Source organism: Lepidothrix coronata, unplaced genomic scaffold, assembly GCF_001604755.1.
Source record: "Lepidothrix coronata isolate B3197 unplaced genomic scaffold, Lepidothrix_coronata-1.0 Scaffold112, whole genome shotgun sequence".
Taxonomy (NCBI): domain Eukaryota; kingdom Metazoa; phylum Chordata; class Aves; order Passeriformes; family Pipridae; genus Lepidothrix; species Lepidothrix coronata.
The window spans coordinates 1495796-1522763 of NW_016690292.1; the positions used below are offsets into that span (position 1 = coordinate 1495796).

Sequence of the window (26968 nt, forward strand, 5' to 3'; positions counted from 1 at the left end):
GAGGGGCTCGGCCGGTGCCCGGTGCGCGATGCGGGCGGGCGGGGAGGCGCCGCACCAGGTGCTGGGCCGGCTGCGGTTCCTGCTGCAGTGCAGCGAGTGCTTCCGCCGCGCCCGGGCGCTGCCCGCCGCGCTCTGCTACGTGCCCAAGGAGGTGCAGTACAAGATCTGCAAAGACCCCGCGGCCGCCGCCGCCGCCGCCGCCCGCAGCCTCCTGAGCGTGTGGGACAGCCCGGGGCCGGCGCGGGGCGGGAAGCGGGCGGCGCGGGCCACCATCGAGGTGCGGAAGGGCGGCTGCCTCCGCGCCACCGGCGAGGAGTACTGCAACGGCGCCGGGCTCTGGGTCAAGCTCAGCAAGGTAACGCGGGGGCGGCGGCCCGCGGAGGGCCCGGCCCGGCCCCGCCTGACCGCCCGCTGTCCCCGCAGGAGCAGCTGGAGGAGTACCGGAGCGGCTGCGATCTAGAGGAGGGCTGGGTGCTAGTGTGCAAACACGCCGACGGCGGGGACCGGCTGGTGCCCGTGGAGTCCACGGAGCGGATCCAGCGGCAGCAGCAGCTCTTCGGGGTTGACTACAAACCCGTCATCAGGTGCGGGGCCGCCGCGATGCCCCGCTGCGTCCCCGGGAGCGGGGAGGTGCTCACCCGGGACCAGCTGTCTGGGCGCTCGGGGGGCTGTCCCTCGGCCCTTCCTGCTCTGGACTGGGGAACCCCAGCCCGTTTGGACATGTTCCATGGAAATGAGGCAAGAGGGATGCCGGATGTGGAGTGAACTGGGTTTGGCTTGGGCACTGTCCTTGTCACCTGCCCAGCGGGGTGTGGAAGGAGTAGACATGGATGGAAAGGAAAGGGTGACAGTTGAGGCTGGAGGTGATGGAGTATGGTGGGGCTTTAAACCCAAATCTTCCCCATCAAGCTACTCCTTGTTCCTCTTGGGACTTTCTCACTCCCTCCACTTCTCTGTGTTGTTTCAGATGGGAGCAGGTGGTGGATCTGACATACTCCCTGCGCCTCGGAGCAAAGCCCAGGCCCATGGAGCAGGATGAGGCTGCAGTAGAGAAGCTTCGGTATGAACTGTTTTTCGACTTCTGCTTGTTGGGGGACAAGCTGCTGTCTCTCCCTGGCTGCTCAGACAGCTGTCTCCTGCAGATGGGGGTGAAAGGGAGGGAGACAGGCAGCAGGGAACAGCTCTGTTCATCACAGTCTTGTCCTAGATAAGCCTGCAAAAGGCAGGAAACAGGGCAATACAAGGCAAGCAGGATGCAGACCTCCCTTTTTTGACCCATAAGCCTGGCTTCCTCTGGCTCTCCAGACCCAGTAATCCCTTTTCCCTGGTAGGTTTGTGCCCCCAACGTGGACTTATGAATGTGATGAAGACCTAGTGCATTTCCTGTATGACCACATTGGGAAGGAAGATGAGAACTTGGGCAGCGTTAAGCAGTACGTGGACAGCATCGATGTCTCGTCCTACACGGTGGGTTAAAGGGACAAGGCTGCATTGGCCCAGCTGTGCCATGGGGCTGTGGAGCACAGAGCTTGCTGTGCTGCTCTGGACTGGACTGGGCTATTTTTGAGAATGTGGCAGAGAAGCCTGGAGAGCATCATGCAGCATGTTGTGTAATGTGCCCCTGGAGGGACAGTGGTTTGAGAAGCCAATGCTAATATTAGTTGCTAAGCTGATTTTAGGGAGGGGTTGTTATTTTGTGCTGTGTGTGTGACCTCAGAGCACCTTGGAGGGCCAGTCCCAGTGTCCTGTGCGCTCTGTACCCCCCTTGTCTACCCACAGCCAGGCAAAGGGAACGGGCCACTGTGATGCCCCCTGGCACTAAGATTCATGACAAAAGTAACCGCTAAGCTAAAGGGAAGTTAATCCCACGCCCATCTGATCTTCCTTTCATTCACTGCCCTCTTCCAGGAGGACTTCAATGTGTCGTGCCTGACCGACAGCCGTGCTGACACGTACTGGGAGAGTGATGGGTCCCAGGGCCAGCACTGGGTGCGGCTCAACATGAAGAAAGGCACCATTGTCAAGTGAGTCATCTCTGCTCTGCACACTGGCTTTTGACTGGGACAAGTTCTGTGACTCCCTCTCTCTGCCTGAGTCTGTCATGGCCCAAATATGCCCTGCACTCCCAGCCCCTCAGCCTTTACTCTGCCTCTGGGTTTGAAGGGGTCTTGGCATTGTCACAGCTATCTGGGGATCAGAGCACCAGCTGCATGTGCTTGGTAACAGTGTGACCAGGCAACGAAGGGGAGCAGCGACGGGTGTTCAGATGCAGTTGCCTTCTCATGTCCTGCTTCCCTTTGCAGGAAGCTGCTGCTGACAGTGGATTCCAACGATGAGAACTTCACACCCCAGCGGGTTGCTGTGTATGGGGGCGAGGGGGACAATCTGAAGAAACTGAACGACGTCTGCATTGAGGAGTGAGTGGATGGAGGTACACAGGTTAGCGTGGCCCTTGCAGGGAATGGAGGTGCTGAACGCTCCAACCCTAAGCAGTCATATGGCCCCAGCCAGGCTCTCTGAGCTGTGGGTTCACTCTGCCTACAATAGCAGACAGCACAGCCATCAGTGCTCCCGATCTGATTGTGGGACTCATCAGAATCATGTCACCTGGACCTGTGTCACCAGCAGGTTCAGGCGTTCAACTGTATTGCAGGCAACTGGGTCTGGGTGCCTGCCACAGGCTCCCATTTCAAAAGATGGAAACCCTCTTCCCTTACAAGCATCCAAGTGGATTTTGGCAGGATGGGTGAGAGAACAGCCTTTCAGCCTTCATCTGTGCTGTGTTTGCAGCAGCTACATTGGGGATGTGTGCATCCTTGAGGACATGACAACACACCTGCCTGTCATCGAGATCCGGATTGTGGAGTGCCGAGGTAGGGCTGACTGCAGTGGCCACATCCATAATGCACCTGTATGATACTGTATGTTAAGAGTTTGTTCTGTGACTTGTACTTCTTGTCCCTGCGGGCTTTTTCTGATGAGATGCAAAAGAACCAGGGGGAAACTCCAGGGAGATCTGATGTTTTGGAAGTTCTCGGCTTTCATCCTATCTTTCTCTGCCTTTGATTATTTATTTTTTTTTCTCCTGTAAATGCCCCACTTCTTTACAGAGATATTTCAGGCTTTTAGTGCCCAGCCCCAGAGCTGGTGGAGCTGGTCACATTCCTAATGCTTTTGCCTGTAGACCTTCCATGCTGGAAGGCTTATTTCCTCTTGGTCATATCATCCATGGTCTTCCTTGGCAGATGATGGGATTGACGTTCGTATCCGAGGCATCAAAATCAAATCCTCCCGACAGAGGGACTTGGGGCTCAGTGCTGACATGTTCCAGCTGCCCAATTTGGTGCGCTACCCTCGCCTAGAAGGGACTGACCCTGACCTGCTGTACCGCCGGGCCGTGCTTATTCAAAGGTACTGTGTGGAGGGGAGCAGACAGGTGGGGTGGCATTGCCTGCAGGGGTTGCTGCCATCTCCAGCATGCATAGGGCTGGATGCTGTAAAGTTGTGTGACTCCCTTTGGGACAGACATTCTGGACACTGGAGAAAATAGCAGAATCATTTGGGAGCAAAGTGGGCTCTCTGGGGTAGCTCCCTTAAGCTTTCAGAGGAGTTTTGCAGCTCAAGTGCAGCGTCTTGTGTGTTGCAAGCACAGCATAGCTGTGCAGTGTGGGGGCATGTATATGCAGAGTCCCTTGTAAGGGAGTGCAAGATTCACTGCAGTGCCCAGGGAGTGGGAATTTAGTACCAAAGGCTGTGTGATGTGAAAAACCACACTGGGTTTGGTTTGGATGAGTTGCTGTTTTTCTGCTTGTGTCGAGGGGGTGCCTGGTCTGGAACAGACTTGTGCAGATCTCTGTTCCTCCTGCGTTGCAATACCTTTTTTGGGATTTAGGTTCATCAAGCTCCTGGACAGTGTCCTACATCACTTGGTGCCAGCCTGGGACCACACTGTTGGCACGTTCAGCAAACTCAAGGTGAGCAGTTCCCTTGATGTCTTGTTGGGGCCTCATTCTGGCAGCATGATGGTGCTTGGGCTGTGTCAAGGGAGGCAGCCAGTGCTTGTTGCCTTTAAAGCAGCTCAAGGGAAATACCTGGCTGAGCTCAGTTCATTAATGCTGTGAAAAGTGATACTGTTTAGAGGTCAGTTTCCTGCTAAACCACTGATGTGGAAGCATGTAGCTGTGGGGTAACAAGAAGAATCAAACCAGAACATTTCACCCTCCAAAACACTTGGACCATAGCAGCACTGGGCACGTGAGCTGGATACACTTCCCTTACAAGATCTAAGCCCAGGACGCTCCGTTCCTGCACTTACTGCCAGCAGCTTTGAGCTGGCTGTGTCCAAACTGCAAGGCTTTTACCAGTAACTCATTTCTGGCTTTAATAAGCTTTTGCTTTCCATCTTTCTCATAATGCTGAGTTCATCCCTTCAGTTGTCTGTTTTCCTTACATCCTCTCCAAGAATACATATGCTGGACATAACTGGGATAGCTCCATTCTGTGTGTTTCCAGGCCAGCTCAACATAGGACCCAAAGCATTTGAGGATTCTTGTTTGCTTAGAGGAGCTGGCTTTGATTACAAATGGGAGGAAAAGTAAGATCAATTTTCTGGTGGGAGTGAGGGTAAAGGAGAGTCTAAGCAGTACTGGAGTGTGAGCATCAGATGACAGCTGATGGATTGAGGACTGGGCTTGATGTCTCCCTCAAGTCAGAATGCAGAATCTTTTAGAGGCAGAGGGGGAGCAGATATTGCCAGGGGGAGTCTGTCTGTGTGGGAAGGCAGTGGCCCTGGGAAAGGGAGAGACCTGGAGGTGTGGTGTCTACAGTAGGAAGTAGGTGACGTGTTTTGTACATACCTGTTGGCAGCACATCAAGCAGTTCCTGCTGCTGTCCAAGAAGCGCACGGCCCTCATTACCCAGTGCCTGAAGGACTCGGAGACCAGCAAGCCCAATTTCATGCCGCGGCTCTACATTAACCGACGCCTGGCTATGGAGCACCGAGACAACCCTGCCCTGGACCCCAGCTGCAAGAACGCTGTCTTCACCCAGGTACTGTCCCTCCTGGAAGGGTCCCTGCTGCTCTGGGGAGAGTGGGGCATCCCAGAATGAGAATGATCCACATAAAGGTGGGTGGAAGGGACAGCTTGGAGCTGGAGATACCTAGAGCCCTCAAAGCCTCTTCATGTGACTGTTAGGCTCTCTAATTACATGTGCTGATGATCCCATATCCAGGAATAACATGTAGGAGGTATTTGGGATCTCTGAGTTGAAATCTGTACTCTGTCCTGGATGCTCTCTGTGGCATGTTGTTAATGCGGAGTGTAACAACCTTGTTACACTAAAAGGGCAGCAAAGAATTCTTGTGTGACAACAGTCATGCGGTTGCATACAGTCCTGTGTCATGGTTTTACAGCAGTGCTGATCTTCCTGTGCTCATTTTCTGCCCATCTCCAAAGGATTTAGTGCTCTATGTGTGCACAAACAGCTCAGACTGCTGTGAAATTTAATGTGTTCTGTGCACCTCTGAGGCTCAGAGGTGGGACACTGTAATTTGTGCTCCCTTTCCAAAAATGAAGGGTTTCTAGACCATTTAGAGATCAGCTTCAGTCAGTATTTAATGGTTTGGGGCAAACCAGATTTCTTCCAATTTCCTGCCTTCACCTGGCACCAGTTTCCCTGGAGAAGGGATACCAGCCTTGATCTTCTCTGCTTGTTGCAGGTATATGAAGGCCTGAAACCCTCAGACAAGTTTGAAAAGCCTCTAGATTATAGGTAAGTGGTGTCTGGATGAGAGGGGGCATCATGCAGTGCTGGGAGCTATGTCCTCTGTCACAGCAGAGCATTTGGGAAGCCTTTGTGTGTCCTGCGCTCTGGAGAGGTTTTGCTAGGACAGGAGCCAGTTCAGCCATGGGATAAGGGCCTGTTGCCCAAGGTGTCACCTCCCTACTGAGGATGCAGCTGTCTCTGGAGATTGAGATCTTGTCCTGTCCTAAGCCCAGGCTGCTCCACTGTAGTCCCCTGGTGTTTCTGCTGTGCCTGCTGCTTTCCCAGCACCTCCTTGGCTTTGAGCAGCACCTCAGGCAATGCCTGGCTTTCTGCAGGTGGCCGTTGCGTTACGACCAGTGGTGGGAGTGCAAGTTCATCGCAGAGGGCATCATCGACCAAGGTAGGGACTGCGCGGGGCTCCTCTGGAGCAGTTGGGGTTGATGAGCTGACTGTTCCTGTAGGGGCTCTTGTTTGCTCCCAGTGCTACTGCCCATGGAGGAGAGAGGGAAGGCAAGTTGCCTTGTCCTGCTGCTCCCAGCCATTTCCTAGATGCTGCTTGCTGGGATGGGGATCAGACCTCCATTAGTCACTAACAACAGCTTTACCAGTGCCAATGCTCCTTCTGGCTGTCCTCCCCAGGCCAGGCAGGGATGTTATTTCTCCTGTCTTTTTTCCTCTGGTGCCATAAGGCTCTGACAGGAGCCTTCTGCTAAACCCAGGACCAGGTTGGACCAGGATTCCTCATCTTTCCTCCATAACTGAGGGTCAGGACATGGGGAGTTCACATCTTTAAAAATGTCCTTCTCTTGGGGTTGCAGGTGGCGGTTTTCGGGACAGCCTGGCGGACATGTCGGAGGAGCTGTGCCCCAGCTCAGCAGAGACCCCCGTGCCTTTGCCCTTCTTTGTGCGCACATCCAACCAGGTGCAATGGGTCGGGATATCTGGGACAGACCCTTCTGGGCCTGGTAATGCAGTGCTGTCCCTGTCCCCTTGCATGCCAGGGACATACCTGCTTCGGCTGGTCCGAAGCTTTTCGTTGTGAGGGGTTGGGTAAATTGTTTTGTGGCATCTCATTTTAGAATATGCTAACAAGTGCCTGGATACTGACTGGTCTGTCACTGGGAATATTGTCAAGGAGGATGGGGGATTAGCCCACTTCTGCTGTGAGAAGTGCCCAGAGGCATGGCAGGAATGGTCTGTAGTGTTTCATGCTGTGCTGAGATCATGACTTGGAGTTTTGCCTCCCACTCCTGTAGGGTAACGGCACTGGAGAAGCCAGGGACATGTATGTCCCCAACCCATCCTGTAAAGACTTCCCAAAGTATGAGTGGATTGGGCAGATCATGGGAGCAGCTCTGAGGGGCAAGGAGTTTCTGGTAAGCTTTCAACACCATCCCTGCGAGATCTGCTGCAAAGGGAGTTGTTAGCCCCCTCCTGCAGCCTGTCCAACAGGAGCATGGGAAGGCTTTGTGTCAAACACTGGGACTAAAGGTGTTTGGCAGGATTTGAGGCTGAGGGATTTGGAGAACTCAGAGGCTGAGTCTTGGGGGATGCTGCTGAGAGCTTGGGAGACAGTGCCTGGTCTCTGCTTAGCTATGATGAACTCTGCATGTGGACAGGGGGAGCAGGGAAGCTGCTTTGTGTCTGTGTTGTTGAGCCCTATGTCCTTCTTTGGGGATGTCTCGTTTTCACACAGACTCAGCAAAATTTCTGTTCTCCTTCAGGTCCTGGCTCTTCCTGGCTTCGTATGGAAACAGTTAACAGGGGAGGAGGTCAGCTGGAGCAAAGACTTCCCTGCTGTGGACTCTATGTTGGTGAGAGGCACAGCCTCCCAGTTCTTATCCTGTTCCTTGTGGCACTCAGCAGTGTGGTGATTTGTGTCCCTGTCCTCATGTACTTGCTTCCTCCTGTGATCTGTCAAAGAAACACACGCAACAAAGGGCAGCTCTTAGCTGTAGGGTGCATCTAATGCTAATATAGAGATGCAGCCATACTGACTGCTGCTTTAAGCATGCAATGGCCCAGGGTCTGCTAAACAGCTCTACAGCAGCATATCCCATGCTGTGTCACTGTCACTTGTCTGGGAAGGGAGGAGACGGGGACGTGGGCACATCACTGCTCACTGGGCGTCTCTCTAACAAGCACTTATTTGGGGCCTGGGCAGGTGAAGCTCCTGGAGATGATGGAAGTCATGGACAAAGACACCTTTGAGTTCAAATTTGGGAGCGAGCTGACCTACACAACAGTGCTGAGCGACCAGCAGGTGGTGGAGCTGATCCCCAACGGCAGCAACACCGTGGTGCGCTACGAGGACCGCAAGGAATTCATCCGCCTGGTGCAGAAGGCTCGGCTGGAGGAGAGCAAGGAGCAGGTAATGCTGTCCCATAGTGTTGGTGGTCATCAGTTCCCAGAGACACCCCGCCAGTCTGCTTCTGGTAAAATGCATCATGGTTGGTGTCCCTGTGCTCACTAGTGCAATGGTAGCCAACCCTTCTGGTGAGGTCCTGGAGCCGATGGAGTTGTTCAGAAGCAGAGTGGCTTGTAGCAGCATGGGTGATATGGGTTTTTATTCCCAGCTCTGACACAGGCTTCCTTAATGAACTGGGATGCATCCTTCTGGGGTTCTGTCCCCTTCTTCAGGTTCCTTGGAGCGTTTGCTGAGCAGTCATATGGCTTACATCCAGTAGAGTCCCTAGGCTCAGCCATGAGTCAGAGAAATGGGCAAGACATGCTGCTTACCTGCCCTGTCTCCTTTTCAGATCATGGCCATGCAGGCTGGGCTGCTGAAAGTGGTGCCCCAAGCTGTTCTTGACCTCCTTACATGGCAGGAACTGGAAAAAAAGGTCTGTGGAGACCCTGAAGTCACAGTTGATGCCCTGAAGAAGCTCAGTAAGTGAAGGGCTCTGCTGAAAATTCTTTTCCTGAAAACAGGACTGTCTTCTGTCTGTGCTGGGACAAGGAGAGGTGTGGGAGGCTGGTGTTAGCCTTTATTACAGTGACAGCGTGGGCCTGTGTACTTCCTGGCTTTAGCTGGGTGCTGATGGGGGCAGAGGTGTCTGTTGACTCCATGCTGGGCCTCAGAGTAGAGGCTGGGACATCCCTACACTGCCAGTATCTGAGCCCCTGTGGAGCTGATATGTGGATCTGGCTGATCCAACAGGGATCTGTCTGCATGTGTCCCTTGCACCTTGGGTCTATGTGCTCACACCCTGTGGGCACCCAGAGGTTTCTTCCTGTGCTAGCAAAGAAGGAGAAGCTGGGATCTTTAATAAACTCCTTTCTGTGTCCTTTCTGCCAGCCCGGTTTGAGGACTTCGAGCCACAGGACACCCGTGTTCAGTACTTCTGGGAAGCACTCAACAGCTTCACCAACGGTGAGTGCTTTGCTCTGTCCCTGCATATCTCATGCCATGACAGCTCCTGCATGCTGGCTGGGAACTGGGAGGGTGAAACCAACCCTCATTGCTGCCTGGGGAACAGCTGGGAGCCAAGGAGAGCAAGCAGCTGGGCTGAAGGGACTGCTTGCTAGCACTGGGGATACCTGGAAGCAGCTGTACATCCCTCTAGGGTTTGCTGATACCTTTGCTTTTCCTTCACAGAGGATCGCAGCCGCTTCCTTAGATTTGTCACTGGCAGAAGCCGCCTTCCAGCACGGATCTACATCTATCCAGACAAGATGGGGTAAGTCCATTCTTCTGTAGGCTGCAAGGCTGACAGATCCCATGCCAAAGGGATGTGTGGTCTCATCACTGCCTCACTGGCCTGCTGGTTCTAACCAGTTTGTCACCATCTCCCCAAGCTCTGAGACGACAGATGCTTTGCCGGAGTCATCCACCTGCTCCAGCACTCTCTTCTTGCCCAACTATCCCACGTAAGTTTTGGTGCTTCCCTGTGTCTGGGAGACTGTGTGTCTGGGCTCTCTTCTTAACCTTGGTGCTGACCCATAGGGCCACACTTACATCTCCTGCCTGTCCCATATGGCTGTTGAGATTCTCTCTGTGAGCAGCTGGTGAACATTTTGTCCTCTCAGCTGGCAAATGCAGCAGTGGAAACTCCTCCTTATCTTTATTTTTTTTTCCCCTTTTGCCATCCCTAGAGCCAAGGTGTGTGAAGAGAAGTTGCGCTATGCTGCCTATAACTGTGTGGCCATTGACACAGACGTGAGTCCGTGGGAAGAGTGATGTTGCAGCCTGACCAAGCAGCATGGACAGTCATTCAAGAAAACCGTGCAGTGGGAAGAGCTCCCTTGTTTTTCCGGGATGTGTATATATAATAAACATATAGGTGAAGCCTGGCTTCCAGAGTGGATATGGAGGTTGGGTCTTCACCAGGGTGGGAGCTAGCTTGGAGTGTAAATATGATTGCAATAATGAAATCCTGGCCCAGCTCTCAGGCATCAGGAAGGTCTGGTAGGCTTTTGTAGTGAGTTTCTTCTCCACATGTCCCTGTTGTAGCTCTGCAAAGCTCGCTCCACCCAGGCTGCACTCTGCTGCAAACAGAAGTGGGACAGGGACATGAAGCTGCACAGCACAGAGATCTCTGAGCTGCTGCTGAGACCGGGGGAGGCTCAGAGATGCTCAGTGTGTCTTGACCACATTCCCTTGCCTTGTTCCTGCCCTCACCTTAGGCTAATGGAAATGAGATCATTCATCTAGGATTCAGAAGAAAAGGGGTGGGCTGGTGGCAGGTGCTGCAGGGGTGCCTTTGGCCACCAGGTGTCATGACAGACCTGCACAGCAGGACTGTGGGTGCTTTGGAATGGACTCCCATGCTGTTACATCCCACAAAATCCAAGTTCTGTGACCACCCGTGGTTCCTTGCACCCCTTGCACAGCAGTGACTGCTGGGGGAGCTGCTCCCCCACAGGAGGTGGAAACTGTCTATTTGCTTTTTCCTCGGTAACTTTCAGTTCTGCATCCAGCATGCTGGTGGCTTGGCAGCTGTTCTCCCAGGCTCTTTGAGCCTTGATTTTCCCCTAAAAGCCAGTATTAACACTAATCTATTTGAGTTCTCATGGAGCTGTGCAGGCAGGGCCAAGCTCTCCTCACAGGCGGCAGGGATTAGAGGCAGGCACGGCAGTACCAGGCTCTGCTCTTTGCTGAGGGAAGGGAGGTGTATGTTTCAGGTGAACAGGGAAAGCCTTTGCCCCAGGGCACTGGAGAAACTCTGGGTGTCAAGAATTGGAGCTCCTTGAGCAGATGGGCATGCAGCGCGTGAGCGAGGAGTGGGCAATGAAACCTTTACAGCTTCAAGACCATTGGGAATACTCCTTGATATTCCCAGCCCTGGGCAGGGCTGCTCATTGCCTAGCACTGTGAGCTACCAATTGTTAGTCCACGTTTATACCTCCAACTCCATCCTCAGCCTGTGTGGTCTGTTGGACCACCACTAAGAGCCACAGAGTCACTGAGGCTGCACTGGAGTGGGGCTGATGCTGTGAGTTAAGATTATTCCTGTGTTTAATGCTTCATGGCTTTTTCTCATCTTTTGAGGGACTCTGTCAACCAGAAATCACTTCCAGTTGTAAACAAAGTCCTTCCCTTCACCAGTTTCCTTTGAAATTGCTGTAGTCCCAGATCTGCTGAGGGGGGTTGTGCTAAAAGGGATGTAGGAGCAGGAGGGAGCATGTGCTGCCACCTCCCACATCGTGGTGAGTGGAGGGAGCACAGGGTAAATGGGGAAGCTGTTTCTGGCAGTCCTTGCCTGCAGCAGGGCCTTCCTTGCTCTTCTGGGTGGGTGTGAAGTCCTGTCTGCCAGAGGAGTTTTTTTATAAGTCCTAGACTCATCTCAGAATTGATATCTCTGGCTTTGTGGCTGATTCCAACCACCAGCATGGACAGGAGCAGAGCCAGTGCAGTACCTTTCCGTGGTGGTGGCTGAGTCCCTTCCTGGGGTGTCTGTTTTAAATGGGCATGAGCAAGCTGGTGAAAGGACTTTGATCTGCTGGCTTGGCCTCAGTCAGGAGTGTTGGGGAAGGAGCCTGAAGCAGCAGGGGTTTGAAATGAGCCATCTTAGATCTGAAAGGGACTGACATTTGGGTGGAATCAATCCTGCTTTTTCCAACCTTGCCCACTTGTCTCTAAGGCAGATCAGCAGGCAGTCACATTATTTACTGAGCAGAACTAGAAGCAGCAATAAAAATTGATTCCTCTCTGGTGCTTTATTGCTGGGCAGGGTAGGGTTGTTTGATAAGTGGCTCAGGGCAGGATGGATAAGACCCTAGTCTTTGGTGAAGGGTGAGCTGACGTCACCTGTGGGAATGGGCAGGTTAGGATCAAGCTAGGGCTGCTTGGGATAACCAGCTGTTGGCAAGCAGGCACCTCTGGCTCTGCTGCCCTTGGAAGCAGCTGCAGCTGATGGAGGGTAACTGAGGTAATTATGGAGATGTACCCTGACCTCTTATTTCCTGCTACCAAGAAGAGTGCTGCCCAATGGCTTACTGGAGCTCTGGGGAAAGAATCTAGCTGGTGACAGGGATTTCTGTTTAAAAAATACTTGTAGTAACAGGATCCTGGCCCTAGCAGAAAGGGAATCACCCAGGATGGTCTGGGTTTAACCCCTACAAGCATACTGAGAAAAATGGCACTGGCTGTACCGGGCTGAGGAGACTTGTGAAAGCCCTTCTAGTAGGAGGAAGAGCCGATCACATCACTGAGATCTCGGGTGAGATCGTTTTGTGCACAGTCAGAGAGTCTGGACAAACGTGGCTGCTGAGGAAGGACGACGCCAGGATAACCCACAGATCATGCTGTTGAGTTTGCTGTGCAAAGGTGAGCTGGGAAGGGGGAGCTGGGAAGTGGCCTGAATCTCCTCTGCATGGTCCTCTCTCATCTGTGGTGTTTTAAAGCCAGTCGCAAATTGAATTTCTGCTGTGACAGCCCAGTGAATTGTGGAAAAGGTCAGCCTGACTCAACTCTGGCCAATCTCAGGGGCCCAAGGTAGGTGTTATTTCAGTGCTGGGTCACATTTTTTCTCTGATCTCTAAAGGTGTGGGTAGGAACTGTCTCCTACCATGTTTGGCAAGACACAAGTCAAATGCCAATGCCCTGGACTCCTTCTGGATGTGGCCCAGGGTGAGGGAGCCCTCCTGGGCACCAGGAACCAGAGGCTGTACATCTTCATCCCATCAAACAAGTCCGTGGAGATCAATTTTCAAGCCAATGCCATCTTGAGAAAGGTGCCGGTGCCCCTGTGCTGCTGAGGAGTATCTGTGTGGCAGAGCTGCAGCTCTACTGGGTGGGTAGGGATGAGCTGGAGGAGGGACTGATGCCATCAGGATTGTCACAGAATAGTTTCAGGTGATTAATAACGCTCACGTAGTCTAGCTGTTCTTGTTATTCCACTAATACCCTGGAGTATGACAAACTGTAAGTAGTTTGACAGGTTCTGTCTGTCCCTACCTCATGTAGGATCTAAAATAAAATGAACAAACTAATTGCTCCTGACCTTTCTGGTGATTGGTGTGGTCTGGCTGGGGCTCCTGTATCCTTCTGTTGGGTTAAACAGTGAATGTGACACTCAGGGACATGGTTTAGTGATGAACATGGCAGAGCTGGGTTTACAGTTGGACTCAATGAGCTTAGAGGCCTTTTCCAACCTAAATGATTCTGTGATTCTAAACAGCAGGGGAGACTGGTGTCATGAGAGGCAGCTGGAGGTGAAGTGGAAACTGGCCCTGTGGTCCCCTTTGCACACAAAGTGGTGTCATGGAAGCGAATCAGAGTATTAATTGGCTCAACCCTTTGCAGCAGCTCTGCAACCAGCGTTACAGGGTGATGTGGCTGCAGAGGGAGGGCATGGGACCCTCCTGGCTGTGGTAACTGCAGGCAGAAGCAAGGCAGAAGTCTACATTTCTCTCACACTGTGGTTCAGGGCACTTTGCTCCTGGCAAGGCGGGTGCCCATTACTGTGTTGAGGCACAGTCACGCCTGTTCAACAGATAACGCTGCGGGGGTGACAGCTGTTGGATCAGTTTGCACCGTGCCTTTGCAGCCAGGGATGGAAACGGACTCTGACCTGCCAGGAGAGCAGTCCGGCACCAGAACAGTGCAGGGACCTTTGAGCTCTGCCAGGCTGGTTGTTTCATGATCCCTAAATGTGGCCTGTAGTGCCCAACCTGAAGAAATTAAGGAAGTGTGGGGTGGAGCTGAGTTGCTCTCTGCCACCACCCTGCAGTGGTATGTAACAGGCAGGTGTGACATGGGGTGACACACTGCCAGTGTTCTGGGTGGTTGGGTACTGCTGGGTGTCATAGCATTGCTCCTGCTGCCAGGATGCCACTGCTGGCCGGGGTAAAGCTGCTCCTGGGTCAGGAAGCCTGTCATCCTCCCCAGCTGATGCTGGAGCATCCCCACCGGGGTCCAGCCTGCCAGGAGCAGGAATATGTCCCCCTGCCTGGGGCAGGAATATGTCCCCCAGCTAGCCGGGAGCTGGTTCTCCCCATAGCAGGATACCTGCTGCCCTCTTTTCCCTATCCAGGCTGGAGAAGTAGCCCTGTGCCCTGACACCACAGGGACCCCGTCTTTGCTTGCGGGGATGCCGGCAGTGACAAAGATGTTGGAAGCCGGGAGGAAGCAGAGTCCTAAGCCGTGGGGTGAGGGGATGCCTGTGACCTGAGTCAGCTCCTGCCGAGAAGTGAGGGACTGGGGTGGGCGTAACACAGTCACGTCTTGGCAAAGGGGGATAGCGGAGGCCCCAAAGCTGGGATTGCGGCCCGGGACGGATGACGGGCTGGGACGTGCCGGCGGACACGGGCGGAGCGGAAGACGCCCGGGTAGGAGGCGGCGACCGGGCAGCGAGGGCTGCCCGAGGCGGGGCAGCCCCGGAGACAGACGGGCGCGGCGGCACCGCCGGAGGCGAACCGGCCCCGCGGTCACTCCGGGGCGGGCAGCGCCGGGCCGCAGTTGGGACAGCCCGGGGCGCAGCGGAGCCGGTGCCCGGTGCGCGATGCGGGCGGGCGGGGAGGCGCCGCACCAGGTGCTGGGCCGGCTGCGGTTCCTGCTGCAGTGCAGCGAGTGCTTCCGCCGCGCCCGGGCGCTGCCCGCCGCGCTCTGCTACGTGCCCAAGGAGGTGCAGTACAAGATCTGCAAAGACCCCGCGGCCGCCGCCGCCGCCGCCGCCCGCAGCCTCCTGAGCGTGTGGGACAGCCCGGGGCCGGCGCGGGGCGGGAAGCGGGCGGCGCGGGCCACCATCGAGGTGCGGAAGGGCGGCTGCCTCCGCGCCACCGGCGAGGAGTACTGCAACGGCGCCGGGCTCTGGGTCAAGCTCAGCAAGGTAACGGCGGCACCGGGAACCACCCGCGGGATGCCGCTGTCCCTGACACGGCGCTGACAGACCGGGATGTACCTTCAGGAGCAGCTGGAGGAGTACACGGGCAGCCATGGCCTGGCAGAGGGCTGGGTGCTGGCGCAGAGGTTCGGAGAGGGAGGAGATAAGTTGGTCCCGGTTGACTCCGTGCAGAGGATCCAGTGGCAGCACGAGACGCTGGGGGTTGATTACAGACCTGCTGTCAGGTATGGCCTCAGCCCTCGCCCCGGGAGGGGACTGGGCTGCGCTGTGGGGGCTGGAGACGCGTGTGGCCGGTACCCACAGAGGATACGCGACCCTGCCATCCCAAATCCCTTGGGCATGTCCAGCACACCCCTCTCGCTCCCTCCAGCGCTGGTGGAACACACCCCCACCGAGCCACCGGTGGGCAGGTGGGTGCCCTCTTGCAGGCTAATCCTGTTTGCTTGTGGCAGCGCCTGCACAGGATAAAGATGTCAGGGGTTCCAGGGCACTCGGATTTGGGCTGAGCAATGTCGTGGAGGTAGTGCAGTGATGAGAGAGCTCAAATTTGATTTTTGTGATGGAAGGCCATGTGCAGGGCTGGATTCCCCTGCTCTGTCCCAGCCTGTACCTGGGTGCAGGGGCACTCTCATCCCTCCCACAGCTGTTCCTGCAGCCCCTGGGTGTCACCCCCAGTCCTCCACCACTGCTGCCTCCACTCCAGGCTAAGGCAGTAATGCTTGGGCACACTGAGCACTGACCCATCTTTTCCCTTGTATGACTCCTCTGCTGATGCTGCTCCAGCTGGGAACACGTGGTGGACCTGACCTACTCCATGCACCTTGGAGAGATGCCCAGACTCATAGAGCAGGATGAGGCCGCCGTGCAGAAGTTTCGGTATGAGTGTATCTCCTAGAGTGGGACTGCAGCACCCTGAGGGGCAGCCAGCCAGGGCCTGGACATGCCTGCAGGACCAGGACTGGCTTCAGGCTCGGGACTGGGGAGGGTGGGTGCCATGAGAAGCCTTTTACAGTGGTACCTCTCGACACTGCTCAAGTAAAGATGGCCTTTGCTCCGTGGAGCATTGGAGCGACCGCGTGCTGCTATTCCCACTGGGCTGGAGTGGCCATAAACCCCTGGCGTGCTGGTGATGAGATACAGCTGTGCCATCTGCCTGCTGCAGGGACAGGTGCCAGTCACCATCCCGAGTTGGTGACCACGAGACAATGTTGCCAATCTGAACTGGGGCACCTGCACGCTGCTGGTGGGCAGGTTTGGGGTGCAGCCTGGTCTCCTCGTCCCGTTAACACAGAGACTCCCTGCAGGTCTGTGCCCCCAGGCTGGAGCTACGAGCATGACATGGAGCTGGGGCGCTTCCTGTATGATCACAGCGAGAAGCAGCTGCAGCATGTGGACTGCACCAAGGAGCACATCAGCAGCATTGAGGTCTCCTCACAGACGGTGCGTAGTGGGGCTCCTCTGCAGCCTAAAATCAGCATGAGACACATGAGCATCACTGCAGCTGCGGGGAGGAGTGGCCAGCGGTGGCTGTCCCCTCTGTGAGGGGCAGGGGACGGTGGTGGGGTTTTGCTGCCCTAGCAAAGCCACCGGGAGTTGGGCATCTGGAGCAAAACCCCCCTGTGTCTCTGGGGCACTGCAAGGGGTCTGTGGCCATGCCCAGTTGCTCTGTGCAGGAGCCACCATCCACCTGCAGCCTAAGAAAACAAGGGGCTGGCCTGGTCCTGACCTCTTCTGGACCCACAGAACCCATCTCAGTGGTGGTCTTGGTGTGCCCAAGGATGCTTATCTCCCTCCCCCTGCTGCACTCTTGCAGGAGGAGTATGTTGCAGCCCATCTGACAGACAACCAGACAAACACCTTCTGGGAGAGCAATGGGCCCCCAGGGCAGCACTGGGTGCGGCTCAAAATGAAGAAAGGAGCCATTGTCAAGTGAGACCTCCGGGTGTTCCCCTCCATGCCAGCAGCTGTGCCAGGGATGGGCAGGGTGCAGGACAAAGCACCCATTTCCTCCTCAACCCAGCTTTCCCCCAGCTGCAGCTGGGGACTTGGGGTTGAAGTGAGGGACAGCTGCTGCCAGAGGCACCCCAGGAAGACACAGCCTTGCCCCCAGGCCTGGGAGAATTCTGGGGGCACCTCTGTGCCCAGGCAGCTCAGGACGGGAGGAGAACACTGTGCCTTGCTCTTCTCATCCCTAGGAGGCTGTGGCTGATGCTGGATGGGCAGTGCAACTCCTATATACCCAGGCGGGTGGCTGTGTATGGGGGGACACTGAACAGGCTGCAGCACCTGAGAACAGTCCTAATTAACGAGTGAGTAAAGAGCAAGGAGCAGTCTGGGTTCAGCTTATGCTGAACTCCAGAGCTGTCTCTGCATCCTGAGCAGGTGCTAAGGAAAGGGCTGGGGTTGGTCCTGAGTTACTTGCCAGTGACAGTGGCTCTCCAAGGGTTGGGACTCCCTGGGTGCAGGCTACATCTGTCCCCACAAGTGTGGTGGTCCCTCACCTTTATGTGCCAGCCGAGCGCCTTCATCTCCTCTCCTGCTCCTCACCTATGCTGTGGCAGCTGGTCTGCAGTGTGCCTCCTTCTGCCTGGTGACTTTCTGCCTCCTCCTCCTCCTCACCTCTGGGGACACATGCCACTGCTGTCACCCCTCTGAGCATCTCTGCCATGCTGTAGCCAAGAAGTCCTGGGGAGCTTCCTGTCCCTGTCTTCACTCTGGCTCTGAGCATCCTTCTCGAGGCAGGCAGGAGTTTACTCAGGAGTGCAAAGATCTCCTTCACCTTCCCCAAAACTTGCCCCTTTGCCTGTTTTGGCTGAGCAGTGAGATCTGTCTTTGAAGAAGCACCCATGAGACCACCAAGGTGTCCTTTGCAGCTGTGGGAGCCAACTCCTCCCTCTGTCTGCTTAGTTGCAGTGGTTTTTCCCCATGGGCCCATAGGACTTTGATGGGACCTTGAAAAAGGCTTTGAAAATACACTTAGTGAATTGCTCATCTCCACAAATCCCCATTTCCTTCAAAAACCCTTGGATGACCAGCTCTGCTTGAAGGATGGTTCTGCCCTTGTGAGATGTGCTAGGACCCCCCAGGAACAGTTAGCTTGTGTTTCTGTACTGCTTTGAATTTGTGCTCTTTAGTGGCTCTTTGGATGTGGCTTCCACCTTCTCCAGAATGCCTCTGTGCCTCTGACAGCCTCTTCTCTCTGCTTGGGCCCCTCCTGCTGTAGCCCTGGTGAGGCTGGGGGGGCTTTCACCATGGGTAGCAGCGCATCCTCGGCTGGGGAGCCACAGTGGCCTGTGCCTCGCTGGCCACCTCGCTGGTGTCTGTGCCTTGTGGCTCCACCATCCCTCTCTGTGCTGTGTGCAGGAACAGCTACCAGAATGTCTGCATCCTCCGGGACATGAAAACCCACATGCCAGTGCTGGAGATCCGCTTCCTGGAGTGCCGGGGTGAGCCTCTGCTGCCAGAGTGGGGCTGCCAGCCCAGCCTGGCCCTAAACCTGCAGCTGGTCCTGGCACCTGCGGTTCTTCCTGCAGCACCTGCTGCTTTTTTAGGATCCACTGGAGAGAAAGATGAGGAATGAGCTTCATATGAGATGCTGCAGGTGCTGGGGGCACCTTTCCCCAGGCTGCAGCATCCAAGCCGTGCTGGCTGCAGAGCTGCAGCAGCGCACACAGCATCGCTGTTCCTTCTTGGCAGACCAAGGGTACAATGTCCGTCTGCAAGGGATTAAGATCATATCCTTCTGGGAGTGGGACTTTATCCTCAACGCTGGCATGTTCCAGCCAGCCCGGCTGGTTCGCTACCCTCTCCTGGAAGGAGTGGACCCCGACGTGCTGTACCGGCGGGCTGTGCTCATTCAGAGGTACGGCACGGGGGTGTCACCCTCCCTGCAGTCAGCCCAGTCCCAAGAAGAACCATGCCCTGGCCTTCAGGGTGGGGGCAGCCTCAGGCTGGGGCTGGCACTGTCCCCACAGGGAGACCCTCTGCAGCGATTCAGCTGCAGTGCTGTGGTGTGTGCTGGGCTGCCCTTGTTTACAGCGTTTTCCTGGGGGGAATGAAATAAAATGTTTGGCCAGAGGGTGCTGGTTGGGTGCTCCCCTTGGTGTCTGGTGTCCCTCCATGGGCTGGAGGAGACCCATGTGCAGCAAGCACAGTGCCCAGGGGCTGGGGCTGTCTGTGACGAAATGCCACCCTCCCACAGCCTCATGCTGCTTCTCTCTGGTCTCCAGGTTTGTCCACCTCCTGGAAAGTGTCCTGTGTTACCTGATCCCCCTCTCTGAGGACAGCATCGGCACCTTTAATGCACTCAGGGTGAGCATTTGCTGGGCCCCCCGGGATGTTGCCAGTATTGGTGTCTCCTCATGAGCTCAGATGGTTTTCTGGGGGCTGTAGTGTATCCTCCTTGATCCAATGGGGACAGACCAGGCCAGGGCTGAGAGCTCCCATTCTGGGCATTGCCAGAGGGGTGGAGGAGAATCCTGTGTGACACCAAGGGCTGTGCTTGCGGAGAGGAAAAGAGGGCACATGGTGGCAGGATCAGGTCTCTGACTATCCCTGCCTGTCCTTTGTTAGAGCATGAAGCCATTCCTGCTGCTGTCCAAGCAGAGTTCAGCCCTCATTGCCCACTGTCTCCAGTCCTCAGAGAGCGCTGCTCCTCACAGCACGCCAAAGCTCTCCATCAACCGGCTCCTGGCCCGGGAGCACCGTGCCAACCCTGCACTGGACCCCAGCTGCAGGAACACTGTTTTCACCCAGGTATGGCAACACCACGCCCAGTGCCAGGTACCTGCCAGTTCAGCATCACTTGCCCCCACTGTGTCTCATCCTCTTTCCGCTCTGCTGCTTTCCAGCTGTATGAAGGCCTCAGATCTCCCAAGAACAATCAGCCCCTGGACTACAGGTAGGACTTCAGCATCATATTTGTGGAGTGTCACCTCCCCAGAGCAGGGTGCGAGGGGATGCCAAGTGCTGCTGGTGCTCTCGAAGGAGGGATGTGCATGGGGCTGTTGCTTCCCCACAGGTGGCCCCTGACCTACACCCAGTGGTGGGAGTTAGATTTCATCAGTGAGGGCATCATCGACAATGGTGAGAGCTCTCCTTTCCTGCCCCAGGGCTCCCCCCTGGGCTCTCCTGTGTTGGGGTGCAGTTCAGTGGGTGCCCACGCTGTCCCAGCTGCTCTGTGAGAGGCAGCCCTGCCCTGCACATTTGGGGTGGTTCCAGCATCTCCCCTACACCACCAGTGCTTCCCCTATCCCAGGGAGGGGAGTAGCTGGGCAGATGCTGTGGCTCAGTGTCTGGCCTTGGTGTGTCAGGCAGTGACCAGCTTCTGCCCCCACTGCAGGTGGTGGCTTTCGGGACAGCCTGTCAGACGTGTCAGAGGAGCTGTGTCCCAGCTCAGGAGATGTCCCTGTGCCCCTGCCCTTCTTCGTGCGCACCTCGAACCAGGTTTGACATCCCACTGTTTGCCTATCCAGGCCGGGGGAGGCAGCCAGCAGAGCCTGGGGATTTTTAGGCTGTTAGTCTTGTCTTAATGCTTTCAAGGCTGTTGGCTGGGGGAGCTGTGCTTGTACCTGGGTGGTGGACATCTGGAGGGGTGTAAAGGGCAGGAGAGGCAGATAGAGGAGTGATGGAGGGGGAGGCTGCAGGAGAAGCCATGCTGGGCTGGTCAAATCTCTGTCTGTGGGTCCTGAGTTTCTCTCCCACAGGGTAACAGCAGCAGTGACACCAGGGACATGTATGTCCCCAACCCCTCCTGCAAGGACTTCCCCAAGTATGAGTGGATCGGGCAGCTGATGGGAGCAGCCTTGAGGAGCAAGGAGTTCCTGGTGAGCACAGGAGAGCCTTCCTGGCTAGTGAGGGGGCTTGGTAGGGGCCACGATATCTCACCCACTGCCCATGGGTGAAAGAGGGGCAGGGGGAGGATGCACATGTCCGCTCCCTTTGGCAGATTCTGTCTTTGCCGGCACTGGTGTGGAAGCAGCTGGCAGCAGAGGAGGTCAGCTGGAGCAAGGACTTTGCCACTGTGGACTCAGAGCTGGTGAGCAGAGCTGGGGGCTGGCATGAAATTGCCGTGTTCTCCTGTGGCTGCTCCGGCTCCACTGTGGTGGCTACTGCCCATTTGGGTTGCAGGTGAAGCTGCTGGAGGTGCTGGAGCGGGTGGACAGGGAAGCCTTCGAGTTTATGTTTGGCAGAGAGCTGACCTACACAACAGTGCTGAGCGACCAGCGCGTGGTGGAGCTGATCCCCAATGGCAGCAACACCGTGGTGCGCTACGAGGACCGCAAGGAGTTCATCCGCCTGGTGCAGAAGGCTCGGCTGGAGGAGAGCAAGGAGCAGGTAACACCATCCCCCAGGGCTGGCATGGCTCCAAGGGGCCCCTGCTCCTGTGGCAAGCCATCCCAGTACTTGTGGAGTTCATGTCATGAAAATGTGTCCTTAAAACTAGCTCCAGTTGGGCAGTTCCATGCCCAGGATGTCCATGAGACCTGCACCCCCTCTGGGATCCGGTGGTCCCTGCCCCCAGTGCCCGGGGTGGCTGCCCTGGGCTCAGACCCACCCTGGTGACACAGAGCACCTCCTGTGCCCCCCAGATCGCAGCCATGCGCGCTGGGCTGCTCCGCGTGGTGCCCCAGCCTGTGCTGGACCTGCTCACCTGGCAGCAGATGGAAAAGAGGATCTGTGGGGACCCTGAGATCACGGCGGCCAAACTGCGGAAGTTCAGTAAGTCACAGGGCCAGCCCAAAGCTGCTCCCAGCCCCCATGAGGGCACAGATTCCCCTCGATGCTGCTTGTCCTGTGCACGCGTCCTGGTCAGGGGTGCTGAGGGGCCTGGGGGAGAATAAGCTGGAGGAACCCTGGATAGGGATGCTTCAGGTTTATCTGCAAACCCCACTGGTCTCCGCTCTGGTCCATCTGGTCCTCAGCTGCTATGGGCAGAGGCGAATGGCCACCCTGCAGACTGGAACCCCTGTTTCTCCACCCATCACGGCACTGGGTGCTGGCCCCACTCAAGGGTGCCAGGGGTTCTCAGGGGCTCAGTGGGGAGCAGAGGGTCTCCTCCTCTCCTTTGCTTTACTGGTAGTTTCTAATGAAGACGTTGCACATTCTTCGTTGCAGTCAGGTTTGATGACTTTGCCTCCGATGACACCCGTATCCAGTACTTCCTGGAGGCACTCAACAACTTCACCAGTGGTGAGTGGCCCCAAGCCTTTCCCCGCTCTTCATGTGCAGTGGGATGGGCAAGGGTATAGGGTATAGCATCCCACTGCCTTTTGCACCAAGGATGCTCACCAGCTGCTTCCCTGGGAGCTGGCTGAGGTTGTCCCACCTGGCCCTCCCTGGGATGCTGAGACCATCCCTTAGCTTTGCCCCTTGTTCTTGGGGTGATTCTGCAAGGGCAGAACCTGCTGTGAGAGCAGTGACTGGGACAGTCCTATTCCTGTCCCTGAGCCTGATCCCTGTCCTTCCCCTCAGAGGATCTCAGCCGCTTTCTCAAGTTTGTCACTGGCCGGAGTCGCCTCCCAGTTCAGATCACTGTCTACCCAGAAAGGTCGAGGTGAGTCTGTCCTGCCCCGCTGGGGTCCCTGTGCCCTGCTGGGGTCCCCAGATGGTGTGAAGTCTCTGCACTGTGCTGGAGTCTGACTCTCTTTTCTCTCCCAAGCTTGGATGCGTTGGACCTGATGCCCCAGGCCTGCACATGCTCCTGCACCTTCTTCTTGCCCAACTATTCCTCGTGAGTTGAGCTGAGGACAGGGACTCTCCCCTCTCCAGCACGTGGCTGGCATTGGGGTTCCCTTCCAGACTCCCCAGACCCTGCCCTGGGGAATGTCCACGTAGGTGTGGGGAGGGAAGCCTGAGGTTTTCCGTGCCGTAACCCAGCGTTCTGCCCTGCCAGGGCCAAGGTGTGCGAGGAGCTGCTGCGCTACGCCGTGTACAACTGCATGTCCATCGACACTGACAAGGACACCTGGGATGAATGAGACCCCCATGTGCCCCAGGCCATGGGAACCGCCTGCCTCGGGAACACTGGATTCAATAAAACTGCAGGGCTGGCTCCTGCTGTCCTGGCCCAGGTCCTGTTTGTGTCTGTGCTCGTGGAGGGCTGGGAATGGAGCTTGTGGCCAGTGCTGCAGCTGGAGGGGCCAGCATGGCACTGGCTGCTGGGCGCTGGGTGGGCAGAGGGTCCTGCGGGGTGGAGAGTGTGGCGTGCTCAGGGAGAGCTGTGGGTCCTGTCCCCGCCCCGCACACGGTGTGCACGGGGAGCACAGCAGCGAACTGACCCCCCAGTGCACCCCCAGACAGCCCCGAATGCGCCACACAGCGCCCAATGCCCCCAGTGCCTCATACAGCCCCCCAATGCCCCCAGTGCCTCACACAGACCCCCTATGCCCCCAGTGCCCTCACAGAGACCCTCAATGCCCCCAGTGCCCCCACGCAAACTCCAAATGTCCCCCAGTGCCCCCAAACACCCCCAACTCCCCTCCTCCGCTCCCCCGCACTCCCTGCTCCTGCCGCCAGGGGGCGCTGTCCCGCCGAGCGCCCCCGCGCCCGCGCGTGGATCCATGACTCGGCGCTCCGCAAACACGGGATCCTTCCCTCGGCGCTCGTCTCGCTGCCCTGGCCGGGTGGCGGCCGCCCGGCGCCGGGAGAGGAGGCGGATCGATCCTCTCGGCGCTCGCCCGCGATCGACGCCCTCGGCTGTCCTTGCGCAGGCGCAGCGCGGTGGTGCCGCCATTGCTGCGCTGTCAGTGCCGGGAGCGGCCGCGGCACCGGCGGCACCGACCGACCCTGTCCCACCCAGGCCCTGCCCTGCCCTCTGTGCCACTCCGCAGCGCCATGGAGTTCCAGGCCGTAGTGATGGCGGCGGGAGGCGGCTCCCGCATGACGGACCTTACCTCCAGCATCCCGAAGCCGCTGCTCCCGGTGGGAAACCGGCCCCTGCTTTGGTACCCGCTGAACCTCCTGGAGCGCGCCGGCTTCGAAGGTGAGGCACGGCGGGGGCCGGGAGGGCTGGCCCCGACACCGCCGGCGCTCCCGGCTGTTCCCCGCTGTTGTGGTACCGTGTCGCAGGTGCCCTGCTGGTCGGGCAGGGGCTGTAGCAGATCGCTTCTCTGCACTGAAGCTGTTGGCCCGTGTGTCACGTCCCTTCCTGCCCTCTGTGCCAGCGCCCTTTTCCCCCTCTTCTTCCCCACCAAGGGCCGGGCACTGCCTGAAGGTGGGGTGGGCATCAGTTTCTTCTCCCAGGTAACAAGTGACAGGATGAGAGGAAATGGCCTCAAGTTGCATCAGGGGACGTTTAGATTGGATATTACGAAATTTTTTTTCAGGGAAAGGGTTGTAAAGCATCTGAATAGGGTGTTCAGGGAAGTGGTGGAGTCACCATGTGGATATGGCACATGGTTTCATGGTGAACACGGTGGTGGTGCTGGGTTGATAATCTTAGAAGTGTTTTCTACCTTAATGATTTTCTGATCCCTGGCTCTGATGTCTCTCCCCGGGTTGCTGACCGTGAGTCTCTCACATTTCTCTCTCAGTCATTACTGACAGCGGTGTGAGGAGCGTGTCAACCCTCCAGGGATGGCTCCTGGTTTGTTGTTTCAGCCTGGCCTGAAGTTCAGGGTTACTTGCTCTGTGTGAGGCGTGTAGCCCGTGTGGCAGCACAGAGCCAAGCTCTGGGGTTTGGCCAGAACAGGGCAGGGGGAAGGGGCAGACTTGTGTTGCTCACCTGGGGGCCTTGTTCCACAGGGGCACTAAGGTGATGCTTAGTACCTGGTGAGGTCCTTTAGTATTTTCTGGGTTTAGGTATTTGTTTACCTTTTGAGTGGTGGAGCACATCTTTCTGTGGTGCCCTCCCAGCTTCTTATAAAGCTTCTTCCTGACACCTTCTCATGCCTATGTGCTTTCACATTTGTATTGGTCTTGTCCATTTGTACTCCTCTCTTTTGACTGTGTGATCAGTCTGTACTTCATCCCAGACTGTGGCTTTTGTCTTGATTGTTTCTTTTTTCTGTGAAGATGTAAATATCAGCTCACGATTGTCCATGTTGGCCTCTTACTCTTTCAGTGTGAAGGAACAAAACAAAGAGCAAACTTAAGACTTTGCTTTTATTTTTTTTCCTTAAGAACTTTTGTCCTTTGCATTTGCTTTTTGCTTGCTGTCTGTTGAAATCTGCACACTGAATGTCAGCTTTCTTTGCCTGTCCTCCTGTCTCCTTCTTTTTGTTAGGATCATACTTTTATCCTGCACTGTGGAGATTTAGGTAGCTAAAAGCTTCTGTGTAATCAGCACTGTGCTTTGTCTGGCTCTTTACTCAGAAATAACCATTTCCACTTGATGCTCTTGACCACTAGTAGCTGCCCCTCTATTCTACTCAGCCCTACTGAGGCTGCATCTGGAGAGCTGTATCCAGTTCTGGGCTTCTCAGGACAAGAGAGACATGGAGCTTCTGGAGCAGGTCCAGCAGAGAGCAACAATGATGATTGAGGGACTGGAGCATCTCTCTTATGATGAAAGGCTGAGAGAGCTGGGCCTGTTCAGCCTTGAGAGGGGACCTCATCAATATCTGAAGGGACAGGAGGATGGACCAGGCTTTGCTCAGTGGTGCCAAGCAATGGGACAAGAGGCAACAGGCAGAAACTGAAGCACAGAGAGTTCCACCTGAACATGAGGAAGAACTTCTTTACTGTGCAGGTGCCTGTGCACTGGAACAGGCTGCCCAGAGAGGCTGTGGAGTCTCCCTCACTGGAGATGTTCAAGAACTCTGGACACGATCCTGTGCCATGTGCTCTGGGATGACCCTGCTGGAGCAGGGAGTTGGGACCAGATGACCCACTGTGGTCCCTTCCCACCTGAACCATTCTGTGACCCTGTGATTCTGTGCTGCAGTCAGACCTTTCTCACAGGCAGCTCTTCAGCTTATCCCTCTCCTGTGAACACGTGGATGTGCAGGGTTGTATTCAGTAAATGTATTCAGCTTCAGTAAGGAAGCTGCCACCTTCCTGCTCCTCCCTTGCTCCTGCCCCCTGACCAGGCTGTACATTTCTGCATTAATAGTCCAGTGGCATGAATTCTCTCCCTGGATCATAATTTTTATTAAGTATTACATAAGGCTTTAGTTTCTCATATTAGCTTATGTTAATAAGTAGGTGTTCCATAGGCTGATTCACTGCATCCCTTTTGCCCTAATTGCAAGTGCTTCATCTCTCCTAATATTGAGGAGACCATTGCCCACCTCACCAGATTAATGCTGAACAGTGTGAGCTTAAAACTTCCACCTGACACCAGTTCCCTCTTCATTAGTTAATTCTTCGTCTAATTCAAGGTGTGCTTTCAATCCCTTTCTCTGGGTTCTTCAGCCTGTTTTGAATCCAAGTTGGCATCCAGTATGGGAGTGGGAGAGCAGCCCTCCCATATCTCTGGCCACACAAACTGCCACACAATTCTCATGGTTACAGTTCCTTTCTCTTCTGTTAATAGATTCAGGATGAGTGCAGTTTTGACTGATACATTAATGCATTAAGATTTATTTTTAATGTGTTTTCATCTTGCCACAGGAACTTCTTAGGCTGAGGGCTGTATTATTTCCCATACTGCTCTGTTAAAATTCCATATGGAATACAATGTTATGGTGTTGGAGTTTTTTGGGAGGTGGGATGTTTTAACTGGAGGATTTTGACTGTTGCTTTTCCTTCCCGTTCTTGAGGCTGGTGGAAAAGGTTTCGTGTCATTTTGTTTTCTCAATCTTTTCTTTGCAGAGCTTCTGTTCTCACATTCTTCATTTTGGAAAATATGCTTTCATGCCACTGTTGATTTCCTTCAAATATGCATTTATCCTTTTTCTTTTGTAGATGGAATGAGCTTGTTGCTCACATATTACTCCACTCTCTTGCCAAGCTGATGCTGCGAAATAGCTTAA

At 55.6% G+C, this 26968-nt stretch overlaps 3 protein-coding genes across 4 annotated transcripts in view; all 3 read left to right on the forward strand.

Moving 5' to 3' along the window:
• Positions 1–13: 13 nt before the first annotated feature.
• Positions 14–10054, forward strand: HECTD3 (HECT domain E3 ubiquitin protein ligase 3). Of its 2 annotated transcripts, none has more exons than XM_017824630.1 (21): positions 14–355; positions 424–584; positions 968–1060; positions 1332–1467; positions 1909–2024; positions 2304–2417; positions 2791–2873; positions 3246–3411; positions 3893–3974; positions 4867–5049; positions 5720–5772; positions 6102–6166; positions 6585–6688; positions 7023–7142; positions 7491–7580; positions 7931–8137; positions 8526–8655; positions 9065–9139; positions 9365–9446; positions 9565–9636; positions 9862–10054. In XM_017824630.1, the coding sequence occupies exons 1-21, from the start codon at positions 29–31 to the stop codon at positions 9944–9946; spliced, it is 2544 nt and encodes an 847-aa protein (XP_017680119.1). In that variant the 5' UTR covers positions 14–28; the 3' UTR covers positions 9947–10054. The 2 variants fall into 2 exon arrangements, with proteins under 2 accessions (XP_017680119.1, XP_017680120.1); XM_017824631.1 differs by having other exon boundaries at positions 14–151.
• Positions 10055–14711: 4657 nt separating this feature from the next.
• LOC108502161 (E3 ubiquitin-protein ligase HECTD3-like) lies at positions 14712–23193 on the forward strand. The gene is made up of 21 exons (XM_017824783.1): positions 14712–15038; positions 15117–15277; positions 15837–15929; positions 16358–16493; positions 16867–16982; positions 17249–17362; positions 18417–18499; positions 18750–18915; positions 19283–19364; positions 19626–19808; positions 19904–19953; positions 20074–20138; positions 20395–20498; positions 20759–20878; positions 21001–21090; positions 21183–21389; positions 21644–21773; positions 22170–22244; positions 22527–22608; positions 22714–22785; positions 22948–23193. Exons 1-21 carry the CDS (start codon positions 14712–14714, stop codon positions 23030–23032), a joined length of 2541 nt encoding a protein of 846 aa, XP_017680272.1. The 3' UTR covers positions 23033–23193.
• Positions 23194–23785: 592 nt separating this feature from the next.
• The window catches only part of EIF2B3 (eukaryotic translation initiation factor 2B subunit gamma), a 97397-nt gene continuing 94214 nt past the window's right edge, over positions 23786–26968 (forward strand). Inside the window, exon 1 of the mRNA XM_017824776.1 lies at positions 23786–24036. Within this exon, the coding sequence (XP_017680265.1) occupies positions 23889–24036 (148 nt within the window). The 5' untranslated portion in view covers positions 23786–23888. The remainder of the gene's footprint in view (positions 24037–26968) is intronic.